This window comes from Pseudorasbora parva, chromosome 1 (assembly GCF_024679245.1).
Source record: "Pseudorasbora parva isolate DD20220531a chromosome 1, ASM2467924v1, whole genome shotgun sequence".
NCBI lineage: Eukaryota > Metazoa > Chordata > Actinopteri > Cypriniformes > Gobionidae > Pseudorasbora > Pseudorasbora parva.
Genome location: NC_090172.1, coordinates 626,131 through 648,938, shown reverse-complemented (window position 1 = coordinate 648,938; position 22,808 = coordinate 626,131). Strand labels below are relative to the sequence as shown.

The 22,808-nt window shown below is 40.2% G+C and overlaps 1 protein-coding gene across 1 annotated transcript; it reads left to right on the top strand.

The window, feature by feature from the left end:
- Window positions 1-481: 481 nt before the first annotated feature.
- On the top strand, window positions 482-3,779 carry sox32 (SRY-box transcription factor 32). The gene is made up of 2 exons (XM_067447711.1): window positions 482-770; window positions 3,316-3,779. The coding sequence occupies exons 1-2, from the start codon at window positions 482-484 to the stop codon at window positions 3,777-3,779; spliced, it is 753 nt and encodes a 250-aa protein (XP_067303812.1).
- Window positions 3,780-22,808: the final 19,029 nt, after the last annotated feature.

The window sequence follows — 22,808 nt, the reverse complement described above, 5'->3', positions numbered from 1 at the left end:
TTACTCAGTATTTTTGTCTCGTTTCTAAATATCTAAAAATTCTTAAAACAAGAAGTATTTACTAGACAAGTAAAAGTAATTGTCTTGTTTTGGGAAAAATAACTCCAAATGAAGAGAGTTTTTGCTTAAAATAAGATAAATAAAAAGATAAAAGATTATTTTTCTCACCCCATTGGCAGATTATTTATCTTATTTTAAGCAAAAACTCTCTTCATTTTGAGTTATTTTCCCCCAAACAAGACAAACACTGTTGCTTGTCTAGTAAATGTTTCTTAATCTACGAATTGTTAGATATTTTGACTAGAAACAAGACAAAATACTGAGTAAGAAGAGCATGTTTTGCAGTGTGTGAATGTTTATTATATTCGTTATCTCTGAGGTGAAACTTCACACCTTTAGCGCACTCCTCCTCCGCGCGCTCATTGGTGCGCGCTCCTCTTAAAGCCCGCGCGCTCCCGCGATGGACCATCTGAGCTTCAGCATGTATGTGGACCGCATCGCGCTCGCCCCCGCCAGGATGATGCTCGAGAGTCCTCCGTGCCGGTTCTCTGTAGCCCCGCGGGTCCGCTCGGCGCTCTGCCCGGTGTCCGGTCCCCCGAGCCCGGTGTCGGCGGGGTCCGAGTCCGGCGGCTCCAGCCCGGAGGCGGCGGTGGCGGCGACGCGCGTCAGACGCCCGTTAAACGCGTTCATCATCTGGACCAAAGAGGAGCGGCGACGCCTCGCGCAGCTCAACCCGGAGCTGGAGAACACCGACCTCAGCAAAATACTCGGTGAGAGAAACTCTCAAACACAGACAAACATGACAGACCCTGCAAATAACGCTCTCCTTACTCAGTCATTCTGGCTCATTTCTAGAACTAAATATCTAACAATCCTTAAATCAAGATGCATTTACTAGATCAGTAGATAAATTAAATTAAAAAAAATGAGTTGTGTGTCTTGTATAACTTGCAAAGAAATATTGCTAATAATTGGACAATTGCTTAACTTATTTTGTTGAGTTAAAACAATGTAACTTCTTAATTATATATATATATATATAGCCTATATATTTTTTCTTTTTATTTATTTTTTATAGTGTATTATCAGTTATCAGCCAAAATGTTCGTACACTGTAAAAGATTATTAAAAAAATAAGTAACCTGCACTGTAATTTGACATCAGATATTTGTTCTTGTTTTCTGGGGGAAAATATCTAAATGAAGAGAGTTTTTGCTTAAAACAGGCAAAATGATCTGCCAATGGGGTGAGAGAAATAATCTATAATAATAAACAAGATTATGCATGAAGAGCATTTTTGTAGTGTTGTTACAAAATGCTCTTCTTACTCAGTATTTTTGTCTTGTTTCCAGTCTAAATATCTAACAAATGTTAAATCAAGATGCATTTACTAGATCAGTAAAACGACATGAGATATTTTTTCTTGTTTTGTTGAAAAAATATCAAAATGAAGCAAAAAGTCAGAAAGCAAAGTGAGCAAAAACTCTCTTCATTTTGATATTTTTCACAGAAAACAAGGAAAAATATCTCATGTTGTTTTACTGATCTAGTAAATGCATCTTGATTTAACATTTGTTAGATATTTAGACTGTAAACGAGACAAACTCTATAAAGTACTAAAGAGCATCTGTGTCCGCATATATCGGCTGCAGTGATAGCGAGGGCATTATGATTGAGTGATTGGGACACGTGGAACTCTTGCAATCAGGTGTTCAAAAATTATATTATAATTTGGATTTAGATTTATCGGCATAAAAAGTTGCAGCCTTACATTTTTAAGTAGTTGGATGTTTTATTACTTTACATTTACATTAAAATAACTTTAAAAAAAATGAGTTGTGTGTCTTGCAAAAAACAACAACAAAAACAAACAAACAAACAAACAGATAATTGCTTAACTTATTTTGAGTTAAAACACTTTAAACGTTCAAATCGGCCAAAACGTTCTTATAAGAAGGTAAATAAGTTTCCTGCACTGTAAACATTTTTTGTTGGTTTAACTTTAAAAAGTGAGTAACCCGGTTGCCTTAAAATGTTGAGTTTTTTTAAATAAAAAAATTTGAGTTGATACAATGAAGGAAATGCGTTTAATAACTAGAAACTCAAAATATTATTGTCTTTGAACCACATAAAAAAATGTGATAAATCATGAAAATAGCACAATTTGGCTGCGTCATCACAAATAAAACACACACTTACCCAATATGCTCACACACTCTGTTAATAATATTTTAATAAAGGTTGTCGAATCTCAAAAAATGTTCATTGTATTAACTCAAGATTTAAAAGCCAACCACGTCACTTACTTTTTAAAGTTAAACCAACAATATTTTTTTACTGTGTAGGTTTGTCCATTTTTTATTTAATTTGGGTAAAACAACCCAGCATTGTTTTTTGTGTGTTTTTTTTTACATATGTTGCATGTACTCATAAAGTAATAACAGTAACTGATGCAGAAACACTCATCCTACCCTAACCCTATAGTAAGTTAAACAATAGTTGAGTTAAATAAAAACTACTCCGCAGGATGGCCAAGCATTCAACCCAACCGTTGGGTTAAAACAACCCAATTGTTGAGTTTGCCTATTTTCAACCCAGCTTGGGCTGTTTTTAACCCAGCATTTTTTAGAGTGAATGCAATCGGCTGATATATGAACCTTTTTAATGTCATCAATTAGAACATTTGTCCAAAAATTTGGAATTTTTTGAAAAACAATTGAAATCACTTCACACACACAAAACAAAGAAAATACAGGTGCACACTGTAAAAATATATATTATCAATAAGTTATGCTTTAACATTGTTTTAACTCATCAAAAAAGCAAAAAAAATTTTACCTCATATCAGACGAATCTCATCTAGTGTTCCCATCGCCATTACTTCCGCTGAGTAAGGTCGAAATACCGCCGCGATCATAGATATATTTACACAGATACCTCATTAGTGCCTGCACGGATCAGTCGAATGAGGAGGAATCTATGTAAATATATCTATGATTGTTCCGGTATTTTGATCTTCTTCGGCGGAAGTAATAACGTTGGGGACACTAGATGAGATTCGTCTGATATGAGGTGTAAAATAACACACATATTGTTGTGTTTCTGGCAGAAAGCGATCGTTTCGTGTCTTAAGACATCAGTGTGTCTCTGTGCATATATACATAGATGCCTCATTCGACCAATCCACACAGGCACTATGAGACATCTATGTAAATATATCTATGATCACACCGTTATCGGCCAAAACGTTCATATCAGTGCATCCCTCGTGTATAATAAGCATGACTTTTAAAGCTAACCCGTGTGTGTTTGCAGGTAAGACGTGGAAGGCTATGCCTCTGGCTGAGAAGCGTCCTTACATGCAGGAGGCAGAAAGACTCCGAATCCAGCACACCATCGACTATCCAAACTACAAATACCGGCCGCGCCGGCGGAAGTGCAGCAAACGCGGAGGAATAAAGATGGCTTCAGATGCCCGCTTTCAGAACGCCTCTTTCCACCTCAGCTATGCTCCACATCTGCCATACTCTGGGTCTCCATTTGGAAGCCAGTCCTCGTCCTCATACGGAGGATCGTCCTCATTATCGGCACCGCTCTCGCAGCCGCAGGTGTGTGTGTGTGTGTTGTGTTTGGGCGGGCCGTCTCTGGAGTTCTACCTGGACCAGGTGAGGTCCGACATGTTGGATCAGCTGGACCGAAGCGAGTTTGACCAATACCTCAATCCGGGAGCACAGCCAACTTTAAACGATTCTTCTTCCATCCAGAGACTGCAATGCTGAGCGGAGGACATTCTGCCTGTGCTTATTTATTATATAATAGCAGATCTGGACCATAACCGCTCATTTACTCGAGTCCTGTACTGAAGTTCACTGTTTGAGTCTCTGTACTTTACTGGAGTATTATTTTTTCTGTAATCTTCTGACTTTAACTTCACTCCATCTGAAAGACAAATATCGTCCTCTTTACTCCACTACATTTCTATCAAGGTCCTCGAAGTGGAAAGTCGTTTCTGTCGCAGCTCTGAAAGTCAGAGATGATTTTTTTCTTCTTTTAAAGGTGTTTGGGTTTTTGCAGAAAGCCTTTCAGGAATCACTCTTGTAGAGTCTCGTGAAGTTCAATGATTTCACAGCATTTATTAAACACTGATTTATAGTTTAGAGCAAAATGGAAGAAGACGGATGTCCAAATGCTCATTTAGTGGAGTATTCACATAAACAAAGTTGATTCTGTCTTCAGTGAAGGTGAACAGTGTGAGAATATCAGATGTGTATCAGTGTATTGGATCCGTGCATTCGGCCTTAAAGTGACAACAGCTTTGTAACTTTTCTACAAGTATTTAAATGAGTTTAAGTTAGTCGTCTGCTAGTATGTCAGATGGAGCGTCACTGACTGGCTTAAACCATGATGGCATAATGTGCATTTATACAACTATAATACAATAATAATAAAAAAGGAAATTTGATACTTAAGTACTTTTAAAAACAAATACATCTGTACTTTTACTCGAGTAATGAAGTTGTGTAGTTTGTCCACCTCTGTATGTAATGCAAATGTTGCGGACACACTGCAAAAAATTCTCTTCTTATTTAGTTGATTTAAGATTATTTAGATATTTGGACTGGAAACAAGAAAAAAATACTAAATAAGAAGAGCAATTTTTGCAGTGTGAACACGTTGAAAGGTTCGGTGTGTATTTATATTTTTGTTTTACTTGTGAATTTTTTTTATTTTTATGATGATATAAATAAAATATCTGTTGAATGACTTTAATGCTTTTGATTAATCGATGACATGCAGGTTGACACACACTACTGGTCAAAGTCTGAGAACGGTCAGAGTTTTTAATGTTTTAAAGTCTCTTATGATCACCTGCATTTATGTTATTAGAAATACAAAAAGAGCTGTAATATTGTGAAAAAATATTCAAATATAAAACAACTGTTTTCTATTTGAATATATTTTAAAATATAATTTATTCCCATGATCAAAGCTGAATTTATCATCATTACTCCAGTCTTCAGTGTCTCATAATCCTTCACTGATCATTCTCAGATGAGGATTTATGATCATTTATGATTATTATCAGTGCTGAGACAACAACACAGTTTATATGTTGAGTTTTTTTCAGGATTCTTTGATGAATAGAAAGTTCAAAAGAACAGCATTTATCTGAAATATAAAGCTTTTTCTAACATTATAAATGTCTTCACTGTCACTCGATCAATTTAATACATTCCTGCTGAATAAATGTATTCATTACTTTAAGTTCTTTACCCCAAAAAAGAAATAAAATAACATTCTTGCCGACCCAAAACATTTAAATGGTAGTACAATGTTACAAAAGCATTTTATTTTCAGATAAATTATGTTCTTTTGAACTTTCTATTTATCAAAGAATCCTAAAAAAGAAATTCAACACTGATAATAATCATAAATGTGTGTTGATCATAAATCCTCATCTGAGACTGAAGACTGGAGTGATGATGAATCACACTTTACTCAAATAGAAAACAGTTCTTTTATATGTTAATAATATTTCACAATATTACGGCTCTTTTTCTGTTCCTAATAACATAAATGCAGCCTTGGTGAGCGGAAGAGACTTCTTTAAAAACATTAAAACTCTGACCGCGTTTAACCGGTTGTGAATAAACACAGAGATAAATAATCTGTTCTTCATGCACAGACTGTAGGAAGCTTTGTGAGCTGTTTGTGTTCTGGTCACACCTTTCCGTCAACAAACCCTGCCCTAAAATCCCCAAACACACACACACACACACACACACACATCCACTGATCAGCGTCGCTCAGATTTATGGATATAGGGTGATTGTAAAACATTTGAAAACATATTCTGATAAGCTCATGTAAACTTATTTAACCATATTAAACAAAATAAATTAAATAATCCAGTATGCGTCAGTCTATAATAATCAGTACAAGTACTACAAACCCAGCACAAAAACCGTCATATGGAGGATTAAATAGATTTTATACATTAATTTGTAAGATTTCGTAACATATCACTGTACCATATTTTCTGTTAAGCGTAATTAAAAAACAAAAAAACAATTGTGAAAGACTAACTATAGCATTAAAATATAACATTAAAATAATTTCTTGCCACAGCGGGACTTGCGCTCACTTTTGGTCAGTACAAAAAAAACAAAAACCGAATTGGTTAATGTAATGTTCTCTTTAATTAGACGTGTCAATTATCAGTGAATTTACACTATTTCCTCTCGTATATATATATATATGAATTAAAAGCAATTATTCACCGAAGAGGTCGATAAACTAATGTTAGTCAGTGAAACGAAATGACCGTTAATTTTAAAATTACCCGAGTTCGCGGCTTACTGTGAGGACTGAATCGCGCGGGAAAGACCGTTAATTACAAACACACATATGTTCTGTAAGAATGTAAGATATATATATATATATATATAAATATATTAAGATTTATCTAAAAATTATAATATTTTTTGACTGATCTAATGCTGGTTTTAATAAACTGTATCTGCAAAATATACTTTGTTTACAAAAAAATGACGCATTTCAGCATAAAAATAAAACCATCACATAACCTGCAGAACGTTCTTATTTTTATTTTCATTTAATTTTTAAATGGGAACATTGGGAGAAAATTGGGGAATGATCTGTGTTTTGGGATATTTGGGATATTAGGGTGCAAACTGGAAGACTATACTTGTTTTCATATTATTTTAATGTATTCTAATAATCATAAACACTCGTTTATAGCGCAAACGGTTTTACCAGTGACACTTATTCTCCTCGTTATTTCTCTTAAGCCTCCACATTCACACGTCACGTTCACGTGTTGACCACATGATGGCGTCATAACACAAAGAGCGGGAGTTTGTGGCAGTTGTGGCAAAAAGAGACCACATTTACACAAAACAGCTGACGAGAAGCAGAAATGAGAGTATAATAATTATATAAACGTAATATTTTGACACGCCATGCTCGTTTGAAGATGGACTTCTTGGGCGTGACGTCAATGACGCGTCTCCGGGTTGCTCCGATGTCACAGGTCGGACATCCGAGTTCAATATTAAAGGCTTTATTAAATCTTTATATTAAAATTATTATTATTATTATTATTTTTATTAATGCAGAGCAGGTGATTACAGCCGTCTGACTCCCAGTGTTTACATCACACACACAGTTTAGCATTATCTGATTCATTTACAACACAAATTAAAACATTTTGTACTTGTTTATTGTGATGTGTTTTTAAATATCCATATTTCTGTTATCCACAAATAAATAAATAAAAGCCACAATAATTGCTGCAACCAGTAAAGCTGGTGAATGTTTTACACATCAACAAACATACTATCTGTATAAAATAAACAGGATTTTCACTGCTCAGTGTGTGTGTGTGTGTGTGATGGGTAGGTTTAGGGGCAGTGTGTGTGTGTGTGTGTGTGTGTGTGTGTGTGTGATGGGTAGGTTTAGGGGCAGCGTGTGTGTGTGTGTGTGTGTGTGTGTGTGTGTGTGTGTGATGGGTAGGTTTAGGGGCAGTGTGTGTGTGTGTGTGTGTGTGTGTGTGTGTGTGTGTGTGTGTGTGTGTGTGTGATGGGTAGGTTTAGGGGCAGCGTGTGTGTGTGTGTGTGTGTGTGTGTGTGTGTGTGTGTGTGTGTGTGTGTGTGTGTGTGTGTGTGTGTGTGTGTGTGTGTGTGTGATGGGTAGGTTTAGGGGCAGTGTGTGTGTGTGTGTGTGTGTGTGTGAGAGAGAGAGAGAGAGTGAGAGAGAGAGAGAGAGAGAGAGAGAGAGTGTGTATGTGTGTGTGTGTGCGTGATTGTGTTTGCGTGTGTGAGTGTGTGTGTGTGTGAGAGAGAGAGAATGTGTACGTGTGTGTGTGTGTGTGTGTGTGTGTGTGTGATGGGTAGGTTTAGGGGCAGTGTGTGTGTGTGTGTGTGTGAGAGAGAGAGAGTGAGAGAGAGAGAGAGAGAGAGAGTGTGTATGTGTGTGTGTGTGTGCGTGATTGTGTTTGCGTGTGTGAGTGTGTGTGTGTGTGTGAGAGAGAGAGAATGTGTACGTGTGTATGAGTGTGTGTGTGTTTGCGTGTGTATGTGAGTGAGTGTGTGTATGTTAGTGAGTGTGTATGTGTGTGTGTGTGTAATGGTTAATTTTAATCAGGATGTGTGTGTGTGTGTGTGTGTGTGTGTGTGTGTGTGTGTGTGTGTGTGTGTGTGTGTGTGTGTGTGTGTGTGTGTGTGTGTGTGTGTGTAATATGTATGTTTAATTGGGGTGTGTGTCTGTGTGTGTGTGTTTGTGTGTGTAATGTGTATATTTAATCAGTGTGTGCATGTGTGTGTGTGCGTGTGTATGTGAGTGAGTGTGTTTGTGAGTGTGTGTGTGTGTGTGTAATGTGTATATTTAATCAGTGTGTGCGTGTGTGTGTGTGTGCGTGTGTATGTGAGTGAGTGTGTATGTGTGTGTTTGTGAGTGTGTGTGTGTGTGTGTGTGTTTGTGAGTGTGTGTGTGTGTGTGTAATGGTTAATTTTAGGCTCCGTCCACACGGATCCGGCGTTTTGAAGCATGAATCCGATATTTTTCGAAACCGGGTCCCAAAGCGGATAAATCTGAAAACGATCATCTTCCGTTTTCGTGTGTACAGCCAATCCGTATATTTTCTGAAACGGTGATGTCCTCACACTACGGGCAAGCTCATCAATATCGCCTCATTTAATGACCGTATCTGCAGTACTGTAAGGGTGTGTTTAGGGTCGGGGTAGGTGTAGGCATTATTAAAACACATCTGATAAGTAACAAATGTATTTATTGTTATTTTATTGTGAGATTGTGCCTCACCTCCGACCACTGCTATACCCCTGCTAGCCACAACTCTTCTTCTCCGTTTTTAGTGTATTTCTGTGGAAGAATTACAGCGCCACACACTGGCCTGGCATGCAAACTACATCGTTTTGAGTCCGTTTTCTTAATCCCGTGTGGAGGCAGATACTTCTTGAAACAAGGAAAAAAAATGATCGGATTGGGAAAGCGCTGGCTTCGTGTGGACGAGGCCTTAATCAGTATGTGTGTGTAATGTGTATGTTTAATTGGGGTGTGTGTCTGTGTGTGTGTGTGTGTGTGCAATGTGTATGTTTAATTGGGGTGTGTGTCTGTGTGTGTGTGTAATGTGTAACGTGTATATTTAATCAGTGTGTGTGTGTGTGTGTGTGTGTGTGTGTGTGTTAGGTGGGTGGGGTGAGGGCAGACTGTGTTTCTTTGATCTCTCTGGTATTTTTATACTCCAACTGAGAGTGCAAGTGTGTGTGTGTGTGTGTGCGTGTGTGTGTGTGTGTGGTCTCAGCATTTACATACAATGTCAAACTCTGTCTTTGTGTTATCCTGGACATCAAACTGAATCTTGTCTGTAAATTAGGAACTACACGTATGCTAATTACAGTTTTTAGTCAGAGCGTGAATATTTTTCGAATGCATATTCGCTGCGGGGTAAACTGTGCCACTTGTGTTCTCCGGTATTTTGCAGAAATATGTAAATGTGTAACACAAGTGTATGATCAATGATCAACTAGTTTCAGCTGGTGCAGTTTATAGCGAGATTTAGCTCTTCATTTCAACATTAGGATGTATAGAGCTGTTACTGTGTGCTGGAACATGCATCTATTGTGTGTGTGTGTGTGTGTGTGTGTGTGTGTGTGTGTGTGTGTGTGTGTGTGTGTGTGTGTGTGTGTGTGTGTGTGTGTGTGTGTGTGTGTGTGTGTGTGTGAGCTGGACACAGTCCGTCTGTATTTATTGTTGTTATAGGGCAGGGATGCCAGATATAGCTCGGCTGATAGCGCTTGTGTTATTGTGAGTTCACAAGGCCATCTGATACAGGCTTTCTGTGTGTGTGTGTGTGTGTGTGTGTGTGTGTGTGTGTGTGTGTGTGTGTGTGTGTGTGTGTCTGTGTGTGTGTGTCTGTGTGTGTGTGTTACGGTCAGTGTGAGATGTGCTGAGGCAGTACTGTGAGGTGTTGACATCAGGACCAAACACACATTTGAGAAACTCTCAGATGATGCCTCAACACACGGATGATGGAAATTGAAATTATAGAGCCGTGTGTGTGTGTGTGTGTGTGTGTGTGTGTGTGTGTGTGTGTGTGTGTGTGTGTGTGTGTGTGTGCGATGCATAGCCATATTTTTTAGTTGTCTGGACGTGAATTAGAGTTCGAATTAGGGAGTAAAATTTTTAACTGTAAGTATTTATGTATTAATAACTGTAGGTGTGTGTGTGTGTGTGTGTGTGTGTGTGTGTGTGTGTGTGTGTGTGTGTGTGTGTGTGTGTGTGTTATCTCTGTAGAGATCAGGAGAGGGAAGCGGCTCAGCTGATCAACTCATAGGAAGTTAGTACAAGGGCTAAAGTGTGAAATCACTTCTCGTTATCTCTGTGTGTGTGTGTGTGTGTGTGTGTGTGTGTGTGTGTGCGGCCTGGTAATCCCTACGTTATGGGGACAAAATGTCCCCACAAAGATGGCAATATCCGAAATCCTTGTCGTTGTGGGGACATTTTTAGGTCCCCATGAGGAAAACATCTTATAAATCACACAGAAAGAGTTTTTTTGAGAAAGTAAGAATGCAGAATGTTTCCTGTGATGGGTAGGTTTAGGGGCAGGGGCAGTGTAAGGGGATAGGATGTACAGTTTGTACAGTATGAAATCCATTACGCCTATGGAATGTCCCCATAAAACATGAAAACACGACATGTGCGTGTGTGTGTGTGTGTGTGTAATTTCAGTTTTTCATTAGTATCCTAACTGGTCAAACAAACCTGATTCCAGAAAGGTTGGGACTCTGTACAAATTGTGAATAAAAACAGAATGCAATGATGTGGAAGTTTCAAATGTCAATATTTTATTCAGAATACAACACAGATGACATATCAAATGTTTAAACTGAGAAAATGTATAATTTCAAGGGAAAATAAGTTGATTTTAGATTTCATGGCATCAACACATCTCAGTAAAGTTGTGCCGTGGCCGTGTTTCCCCCTGTGTGTCATCCCCTCTTCTGTTTATATCAGTCTGCAAACGTCTGGGCACTGAGGAGACGAGCTGCTCAAGTTTAGGAATAGGAATGTTGTCCCATTCTTGTCTAACACAGGCTTCTAGCTGCTCAACTGTCTTAGGTCTTCTTTATCGCATCTTCCTCTTTATGATGCGCCAAATGTTTTCTAATGGAGAAAGATCTGGACTGCAGGCTGGCCTTGACCCTTACGCTCAGAGATTGTTCCAGATTCTCTGAATCTTTGGATGATATTATGCTCTGTAGATGATGATAACTTCAAACTCTTTGCAGTGTTCCTCAGAGAAACTCCTTTCTGATATTGCTCCACTATTGTCCGCCGCAGCATTGGGGGAATTGGTGATCCTCTGCCCATCTTGCCTTCTGAGAGACACTGCCACTCTGAGAGGCTCTTTTATACCCAATCATGTTGGCAATTGACCTAATAAGCTGCACATTGGTCCTCCAGCTGTTCATTATATGAACATTTAACTTCTCCGGCCTCTTATTGCTCCCTGTCCTGACTTTTTTTGAATGTGTAGCTCTCATGAAATCCAAAATGAGCCAATGTTTGGCAAAATGTCTCAACATTTGATATGTTATCTTTATTCTATTGTGAATAAAATATACGTTTATGAGATTTGTAAATTATTGCATTCCTTTTTTATTCACAATTTGTACCGTGTCCCAACTTTTTTGGAATCGGGTTTGTATATGACACACAGATGTGTGAGGGATCGATTCGACACACACTGATGCGCACCGACAGATGATGATTAACTTTTATCCAAACGTGTCTATCTCTGAATCAAAGCGGTTCACTCAATAAAGTCAGAGTCAATATTCAGTGTTTGATGTGTGTGTGTGTGTGTGTGTGTGTGTGTGTGTGTGTGTGTGTGTGTGTGTGTGTGTGTGTGTGTGTGTGTGTGTGTGTGTGTGTGTGTGTGTGTGCGTGTGTGTGTGTGTGTGTGTGTGCACCGTGGCCTAAAATATCTGACTCTGACATTTTCTCACCAAAGCTAAACTGGGGTCGGAGTTCCCGGGTCATTTAGGAGAACAATGGGGCCGTTAAAGCACAATATATCACTCTCACTTTACTCTCTCGTACTCCCTTTTTCTTTTCAAGCTCCGTCTGTCGATCCCTCTGCATATATCACACCTCTCACACACACACACACACACACACACACATGTTGGTCTATGTGGTTTACAGGGACTCTCCATAGGCGTAATGGTTTTTATACTGTACAAACCGTATTTTCTATCCCCTTACACTGCCCCTAAACCTACCCATCACACACACACACACACACACACACACACACACACACACACACACACACACACACACACACACACACACACACACACACACACACACACTGCCCCTAAACCTACCCATCACAGGAAACATTCTGCATTTTTACTTTCTCAAAAAAACATCATTTAGTATGTTTTTAAGGCCGTTTGAATTATGAGGACATTTGATATGTCCTCATAAACCACATTTATAGTGTAATACCAGTGTAATACCCATGTAGTTATACAAATTTGTGTCCTCATAAACCACATAAACAGGCTCACACACACACACACACACACACACACACACACACACACACACACACACACACACACACACACACAGTATCTCTCTCTCTCTCTCTCTCTCTCTCTCTCTCTCTCTCTCTCTCTCTCTCTCTCTCTCTCTCTCTCTCTCTCTCTCTCTCTCTCTCTCTCTCCGTGTGTGTGTAGTTGGAAATTCTTTGATAGGATCAGAGAAGGCCATTGATTTTCATGAGGAAATATTGAAGTGAAATACATATAAATTGGAAGATGTGTCAGTGGATTGGACACAAAATATCAAACAAGTGGCATTTGTTTTAATGTAAATGAATCATTCACTCAGATGCCGTAGTCTATTTAGAATGCAAACTTAGATAAACTGGGATATATTTGTTGTTCAGTTGCCATATGTGTCGAGAACATGGCTCCGCTTTGCTTCCTTGTTATAATGTATGTTCCTCACCTCCTTCTTTAGCCTCCTCCTTTATTCCTCATGTCTGTGCCAGATCGTTGTTAGCCAGCATTTGTCGGATGGTCCAGTGTTTTTTCCCTGTTTTGGACCCTGAGTTATCGACTCTTGACTGGTTTCCTTTGGCCTGTCTGCTGGTTTTCACCATCTCTGTGAGGACTTCATGTGGTCAAGCTCTGGTCGGCCGTGTCTGTGAATAGGGAACTACACTGCGGGAAGCCAAACGTTTTTGCCGCTCTACCTTTAAGGATTTTGAGGCTGAGGTAATAGATGTTAGACTGATCGGTGTATTGGGTCACAACATCTGGTTTTTACTCCACAAGTATAGTAGCCTAGAATACTGTCTAACACTTTACGGCGGCTTTGTCAAGATCAGATCTCCCAAGTTCAGTATGGGGTACCGCAAGGCTCAGTGTTAGGACCGCTGCCCTGTATCTGCTCCACTGGGAGATATCATTAGGAAGCATGGCGTTAGTTTTCATTGTTATGCTGACGATACTCAGCTCTATATTTCCTCACGCCCTGACGAAACCTACCAATTCACAAGATTAACGGAATGAAGAGCTGATATAAAACACTGGATGACCAGTCATTTCCTGCAACTTAATTCAGAAAAAAATGAATTTTTAATTATTGGACAAAAAAGCTCCTCAAGTAGTAACCGAGAATACTGTCTAACACTCGATGACTGCTCTGTCAAGCCCTCATCACACAATTCTAAGCAGAGAAAATTGCCATCTTTGTGGGGATTCCCAGCCCACACACACACACACACACACACACACACACACACACACACACACACACACACACACACACACACACGCACACTTCGTTGTCAGTGAGGAACCTGGGTGTGCTCTTTGATACCAATCTTTCATTAGAGAAGCAGACGGAGGTGATCAAGAATATCCTGCCCCGCAACCCGCTGCTGCCTCCACCCGGGCAGCAGGTTGCACCCAACCCGCTCAGGGACCCGCTAAAACTGTCGGGAGGAGGAACGGGAGTACTCAGACAACACTCCGGGCCGCCCCAGAGCACTCCGCCTCGCTGCCCACACCAGGTACGTCTGCGGTGCCGTTGGTCCCGCATGTTCGGTCTCTGGGGGCCTGGCTGTTTCTCCCAAGGCGTCTCACGGGCTCATTCGTACCATCAGACTCGGCTACGCCATTCAGTTTGCTCGCCGGCCTCCGAAGTACAGGGGGATCCTCTTCACCTCTGTGTGGAGCTGCGATGCTCAGGTCTTGCGGTCAGAGATTGAGGTCCTACTGGCGAAGGACGCGGTCGAGCCGGTTCCTCCAGCCGACATGAGTTCTACAGGCCCTACTTCGTTGTACCCAAGAAAGGGGGTGGAGTACAGCCAATCTTGGACCTGCGTGTCCTGAATGGGGCCTTGCACAAACTCCTGTTCAGATGCTCACGCAGAAACGCATTTTCGAATGCATCCGTCCCCAAGATTGGTTCGTAGCGATCGACCTGAAGGACACGTACTTTTATGCATGTCTTTGTTCTCCCGAGACACAGACCGCTCCTATGCTTTGCGTTCGAGGGGAAGGCATATCAGTACAAAGTCCTGTCCCTGTCGCCTCGGGTCTTCACAAAGGTCGTGGAGGCGGTCATTGTTCTGCTCAGAGAATGCGTTCGCATACACACTTACCTCAACGACTGGCTCATTCTCGCCCAGTCTCGGGAGCAGTTGTGCGAACACAGGGACATGGTGCTCAGACACCTCAGCCTGTTGGGCCTTCGGGTCAACCGAGAGAAGAGCAAGCTCTGTCCTACTCAGAGGATCTCTTACCTCGGTGTAAAGCTGGATTCGGTCAGCCGGTCAACTGCTTGAATATGTTCAAAGGCAGGACAGTGGTCCCACTGAAACTTTTTCACAGGCTCCTGGGGCATATGGCATCTGATTGCTTCATATGAGACCGCTTCAACACTGGCTCCATCGCCGAGTCCCGAGGTGGGCGGACAGTACCGGGTAGGGGTTGCACCAACTAGTCGACCTTAATGCTCTGCCATGAAGCTGAAAACTGAAAAGTTCTAGCATATATGTCTTGATAACTAAACTCACAGCTTCACTATTAGTAGAGAGACGCTGCAGGTAGAATTAATTCACACACAATCACTCACTAATGCCTTCAGGTGTAATCTTTATTGTGCTACTTTATCTGTATCTTATTCAGAACGAGCAAAAATCTGTGAGAAATATAACGACCATAAGACAAAAGAACTGATACTGAAGCTGTCATGTAGGATCAATAACCTTATGGGCAGTGCTGTGTCATCATATGCCATAGCTGTTCTGTGTTCGCATCTCAGCTCGAGGCTCAGGCTTATTTGTTCATTAATGGCGTCATCAGCAACTAGGCGACTCGACTTTCATCACATAAATGTCAAATTGAAAAAAATGGAAGTCGTTCAACCCCTAGTACCGGGTCTCCATTACTCCTTACTGCTGCCAAACCTTCAACCCGTCAGGCATGCTGTGCTTTTCACAGATGCCTCATTCACCGGCTGGGGTGCCACGCACAACGGGCATGCGGTTTCGGGTCTGTGGACCGGGCCCCAACCGCATTGGCATATCAATTGCCTCGAGTTACTGGCAGTACGTCTTGCTCTGGGCCGCCTCAAAAACCGCTACAGGGCAAGCACGTTCAGGTGGTCTACGCTCCCATCGTATGCTCCGACTCGCCTTTGGAGTCAGAAGCAGCTGAGGTCCACCGAAACGTAATCATCTCGGCATCAAAGGCGCTTGGGGGGTAAAACGTGTTATTTTGGCAAGGTTGCTGCTAAAATTAGCATTCTTGGATCTATATATCACATAATTGAGGTCGCTTCGACCCGCAGACTTGGCAACACAGTGCAGTTGAGCTCTGTTGACATGTGAGAAACTAACTTTATGCGTCGCTCCGCTGCTCTGATTAGTTGTTGGTCTGTCCAATCGAGGCTTTTCCTGGTTCAAACACACCCCATAATTACAGCCCAATGGAGCATCAGACAGATATTCTGACTAGAGCTGAGGATGACCACGGCAGGCTAGCATATTTGTATTAGGCTTACAGGCTAGTGCCGAACCGTCAGATTTTCACTTACCCCTAATGTGTCCCATCCTGAGCTATTCTTCATGGTCATCGCCTTGCTTGATTTCTCTCATTTCCCTCTCTCTCTCTCTCTCTCTCTCTCTCTCTCTCTCTCTCTCTCTCTCTCTCTCTCTCTCTCTCTCTCTCTCTCTCTCTCTCTCGTTCTCGTCCTGTTGCTCAGTCAGATTGTCTGGTGTTGTTGGCTTCAGGATTTCCCGGACTGGTCTTTTCTGCCTGATTATTGTCTCTGGCCTGCCTGGGACCCTGAGGCCTATCTCCTCCTGACCCGTTTCCCTGGATTCTCCATCCGTCATCCACCTTTTCTGTGTGGATTCAGGCTGCCTAATATCTGATCTGCCCATTATATGGGCTCTGTGTGGCCTATTGCCTCTGACCCTGCCCAGACCTCAGTGTAATCCTGCTTCTTCCTGCATTTGGGTCAGTCCCGGCGCCAGGAGTTTGTGTGTGTGTGTGTGTGTGTGTGTGTGTGTGTGTGTGTGTGTGTGTGTGTGTGTGTGTGTGTGTGTGTGTGTGTGTGTCATTTTATATCCAAAAAGGGAAAACCTGTCCATAACACACCTCTCTGGAACAACGTCTCACACACCAATCATCTCACCAACACACACTGCATATGCATATGTTTGGGACGGAAACAAGAAACAAGATTTCAATCAGAAATAAGATTATTTTACTCACCCCATTGGCAGATCATTTTGCCTGTTTAAGCAAAAACTCTTTTGCAAAAACTTATTTTTTCACCAGAAAACAAAATATCATGTATCATGTCATTTCATTTTATATCATAAATATCTTATGCCCTTTAACTGATCTAGTAAATGCATCTCGATTTAAGAATTGTTAGATATTTAGACTAGAAACAAGACAAAATTACTGAGTAAGAAGAGCATTTTTTTGCAAAAAAATAGAAAACGAGATCGAACATCCCAAAAGTGCAGTTTGTTGGTATTTTTGTTTTTTACTTAAAGATCTAAGACCCACGCATTGATGTTTTACCACAGTTTTACAATAATAAGTGATACATTGATCATAATAGGAACACCAGCAACTCAGCCACAAAGTGTTAGGCCACGTAAAATCCCAGAGCGGGGTCAGCGCATGCTGAGGGTCACAGTGCGCAGAAGTCTCCAACTTTCTGCAGAGTCAACAGCTCCAGACCTCCAGACTTCTGTGGCCTTCAGATGAGCTCAAGAACAGCGGAGAGAGCTTCATGGAATGGGTTTCCATGGCCGAGCAGCTCATCCAAGCCTTACATCACCAAGAACAATGCAAAGCGTGGGATGCAGTGGAGTAAAGCAGCCGCCACTGGACTCTAGAGCAGTGAGACGTGTTCTCTGAGCGACCAATCACGCTTCAGTCTGACAATCACATGGACGAGTCTGGGTTTGGCCGTCGCCAGGAGAACGGGACTTGCCTGACTGCAGTGTGCCAAGTGTAAAGTTTGGTGGAGGGGGGATTATGGGGTGGGGTTGTTTTTCAGGTCTCGGCCTCTTAGTTCCAGTGAAAGGAACTTTTAATGCTTCACCAAGACATTTTGGACAATTTCATGCTCCCGACTTTGTGGGATCAGTTTGTGGACGGCCCCTTCCTGTCCCAGCATGACTGCGCTCCAGTGCACAAAGCGGCGCTCCATAAAGACATGGATGAGGAGTTTGGTGTGGAGGAACTGGACTGGCTCAACCCGATAGAACAGCTTTGGGATGAATTAGAGCGGAGACTGAGAGCCAGGCCTTCTCGTCCAACATCAGTGCCTGACCTCACAAATGAGCTTCTAGAAGAATGGGCAAAAATCCCCATAAACACACTCCTAAACCTTGAGGAAAGCCTTCCCAGAAGAGCTGGAGCTGTTAGAGAGGGTGGGCCGACTCCATATTAAACCCCACGGGTTAACAATGGGAAGCTCATGTGTGTGGAGAGGCGGCGATATAATGTATATTTGGAGTGTTAACATGTGTGTGAGGAGACTGGGATAGAGTGCCATATACTAATTAGTACCCAGGGTTAAGTTTAGCTGTATATAAAAACAGTAGGAGTTTATAAAATGTCCCCGTTTGTTATGTTTTGTGTATGGGAGAGGTCTCTCACCCTTATCTAGACTAGTGCTTCGGCCTGCATTTCCTGTCCCCCACAAACTGCTTCCTGTCCTTGGCTTTGGAGCACATACTGTCCACCTTCAGACACACACACACACCCTGTCCCCATACACAGGCCGCTCTACATACACACACTCATGAATATACGCACATACTGTCGCCAGGCAGGCCTTTGTGGGGAATTACACAATAGCACTGGCTCCTTAGAGCCGGGGGACTTTACATGAGTCAGACGGAAGCTGTATATGTGTTCGCACTTCACACACACACACACACACACACACACACACACACACACACATGGCCCTCTGGTTCTTCACAATAGTTGATGTATTACAGTGCATGGCGGGGCTTGTGTGTGTTGGTGCAATTCTGTGTCTAGAGTTTCCAATCTCTAGTGACATACGCCAGTGATAAAGAGAGCAAAATAAACGCTCTTCTGATAAGCATACGATCTTTATAACACAAAGAGTTCGAGAGTAAAACATTCAAATCAAGGTGGGCAGAAAACAGGATGTGGTTTTGGTGAAGTTCCCGAATGCTCTCCTAACACTTCAGGGAGCTTTTAGTTCTCAAAACGTTTACATGCACAGATCATTAAAGCAATATGATGTACCTCGCATTTACCGAAGCAATAGCAGTCGTATCAGACCCCAATATTCAATCAATAGTTTGTAATATTAAAATAACATATGGTCACTACCGTTCACATGTTAACCGGTGCCCAAAAGTAACTTTATTCTGTGCTTTAGGGATGTTTACCTCAATAACTGTGTAGTGTAACTAATTTATAGAAGTGTTAATGACATTATGCCAGAAATTTCATTTCTATGAAAAGATTTCCTACAAATTATGTGTTGTGTTTTTTTCTGGCAATCAAATGAAAACATAAAACAATAATTCAATTTATATTTTAATGTAAATAAACAAACTGTTTTGTGTGGCATAACTGTGCATTATACTGTTAAAAATACAATACGGAAAAACATTTTTGATTATTACTTAAAAAATTAAGTTTTTATAATGTATTATTATTAGGGCTGTCAATCGATAAAAAATATTTAATTGTGATTAATCACATGATTGTCATGAGTTAACTCACGATTAATCGCATGATTGTCATGAGTTAACTATCACATGATTGTCATGAGTTAACTATCACATGATTGTCATCAGTTAACTCATGATTAATCTCATGATTGTCATGAGTTAACTATCGCATGATTGTCATGAGTTAACTATCACATGATTGTCATGAGTTAACTCACGATTAATCGCATGATTGTCATGAGTTAACTATCGCATGATTGTCATGAGTTAACTATCGCATGATTGTCATGAGTTAACTATCCTATGATTGTCATGAGTTAACTATCGCATGATTGTCATGAGTTAACTATCGCATGATTGTCATGTGTTAACTATCGCATGATTGTCATGAGTTAACTATCGCATGATTGTCATGAGTTAACTATCGCATGATTGTCATGAGTTAACTATCGCATGATTGTCATGAGTTAACTATCGCATGATTGTCATGTGTTAACTATCGCATGATTGTCATGAGTTAAATATCACATGATTTTCATCAGTTAACTCACGATTAATCGCATGATTGTCATGAGTTAACTATCGCATGATTGTCATGAGTTAACTATCGCATGATTGTCATGTGTTAACTATCGCATGATTGTCATGTGTTAACTATCGCATGATTGTCATGAGTTAACTATCGCATGATTGTCATGAGTTAACTATCGCATGATTGTCATGAGTTAACTATCGCATGATTGTCATGAGTTAACTATCGCATGATTGTCATGAGTTAACTATCGCATGATTGTCATCAGTTAACTCACGATTAATCGCATGATTGTCATGTGTTAACTATCGCATGATTGTCATGAGTTAACTATCACATGATTGTCATCAGTTAACTCACGATTAATCGCATGATTGTCATGAGTTAGCTCACGATTAATCTCATGATTGTCATGAGTTAGCTCACGATTAATCTCATGATTGTCATGAGTTAACTATCGCATGATTGTCATGAGTTAACTATCACATGATTGTCATCAGTTAACTCACGATTAATCGCATGATTGTCATGAGTTAACTATCGCATGATTGTCATGTGTTAACTATCGCATGATTGTCATGAGTTAACTATCACATGATTGTCATCAGTTAACTCACGATTAATCGCATGATTGTCATGAGTTAACTATCGCATGATTGTCATGAGTTAACTATCACATGATTGTTATCAGTTAACTCACGATTAATCGCATGATTGTCATGAGTTAACTATCGCATGATTGTCATGTGTTAACTATCGCATGATTGTCATGAGTTAACTATTGCATGATTGTCATGAGTTAACTATCACATGATTGTCATCAGTTAACTCACGATTAATCGCATGATTGTCATGAGTTAACTATCGCATGATTGTCATGTGTTAACTATCGCATGATTGTCATGAGTTAACTATCGCATGATTGTCATGAGTTAACTATCACATGATTGTAATCAGTTAACTCACGATTAATCGCATGATTGTCATGAGTTAACTATCACATGATTGTAATGAGTTAACTATCACATGATTGACATGAGTTAACTATCACATGATTGTCATGAGTTAACTATCGCATGATTGTCATGTGTTAACTATCGCATGATTGTCATGAGTTAACTATCACATGATTGTCATCAGTTAACTATCGCATGATTGTCATGAGTTGACTATCGCATGATTGTCATGAGTTAACTATCGCATGATTGTCATGTGTTAACTATCGCATGATTGTCATGAGTTAACTATCACATGATTGTCATCAGTTAACTCACGATTAATCGCATGATTGTCATGTGTTAACTATCGCATGATTGTCATGAGTTAACTATCACATGATTGTCATCAGTTAACTCACGATTAATCGCATGATTGTCATGTGTTAACTATCGCATGATTGTCATGAGTTAACTATCACATGATTGTCATCAGTTAACTCACGATTAATCGCATGATTGTCATGAGTTAACTATCGCATGATTGTCATGAGTTAACTATCGCATGATTGTCATGTGTAAACTATCGCATGATTGTCATGTGTTAACTATCGCATGATTGTCATGAGTTAACTATCGCATGATTGTCATGAGTTAACTATCGCATGATTGTCACGAGTTAACTATCGCATGATTGTCACGAGTTAACTATCGCATGATTGTCATGAGTTAACTATCGCATGATTGTCATGAGTTAACTATCGCATGATTGTCATGTGTTAACTATCGCATGATTGTCATTAGTTAACTATCGCATGAGTGTCATGAGTTAACTATCGCATGATTGTAATGAGTTAACTATCACATGATTGTAATGAGTTAACTATCACATGATTGTAATAAGTTAACTATCGCATGATTGTCATGAATTAACTATCACATGATTGTCATCAGTTAACTATCGCATGATTGTAATAAGTTAACTATCACATGATTGTAATGAGTTAACTATCACATGATTGACATGAGTTAACTATCACATGATTGTAATGAGTTAACTATCACATGATTGTAATGAGTTAACTATCACATGATTGTCATCAGTTAACTATCGCATGATTGTCATGATTTAACTATCGCATGATTGTAATGAGTTAACTATCACATGATTGACATGAGTTAACTATCGCATGATTGTCATGAGTTAGCTCGCGATTAATCTCATGATTGTCATGAGTTAGCTCACGATTAATCTCATAATTGTCATGAGTTAGCTCACGATTAATCTCATGATTGTCATGAGTTAGCTCACGATTATTCTCATGATTGTCATGAGTTAGCTCGCGATTAATCTCATTATTGTCATGAGTTAGCTCATGATTATTCTCATGATTGTCATGAGTTAGTTTACGATTAATCTCATGATTGTCATGAGTTAGCTCACGATGAATCTCATGATTGTCATGAGTTAGCTCACGATGAATCTCATGATTGTCATGAGTTAGCTCACGATTAATCACATGATTGTCATGAGTTAGCTCGTGATTAATCACATGATTGTCATGAGTTAGCTCGCGATTAATCTCATGATTGTCATGAGTTAGCTCACGATTAATCTCATGATTGTCATGAGTTAGCTCACGATTAATCACATGATTGTCATGAGTTAGCTCGCGATTAATCACATGATTATCATGAGTTAGCTCGCGATTAATCACATGATTGTCATGAGTTAGCTCGCGATTAATCACATGATTATCATGAGTTAGCTCGCGATTAATCACATGATTGTCATGGGTTAGTTTTACGATTAATCTCATGATTGTCATGAGTTAGCTCACGATTAATCTCATGATTGTCATGAGTTAGTTTACGATTAATCTCATGATTGTCATGAGTTAGCTTGCGATTAATCTCATTATTGTCATGAGTTAGCTCACGATTATTCTCATGATTGTCATGAGTTAGTTTACGATTAATCTCATGATTGTCATGAGTTAGTTTACGATTAATCTCATGATTGTCATGA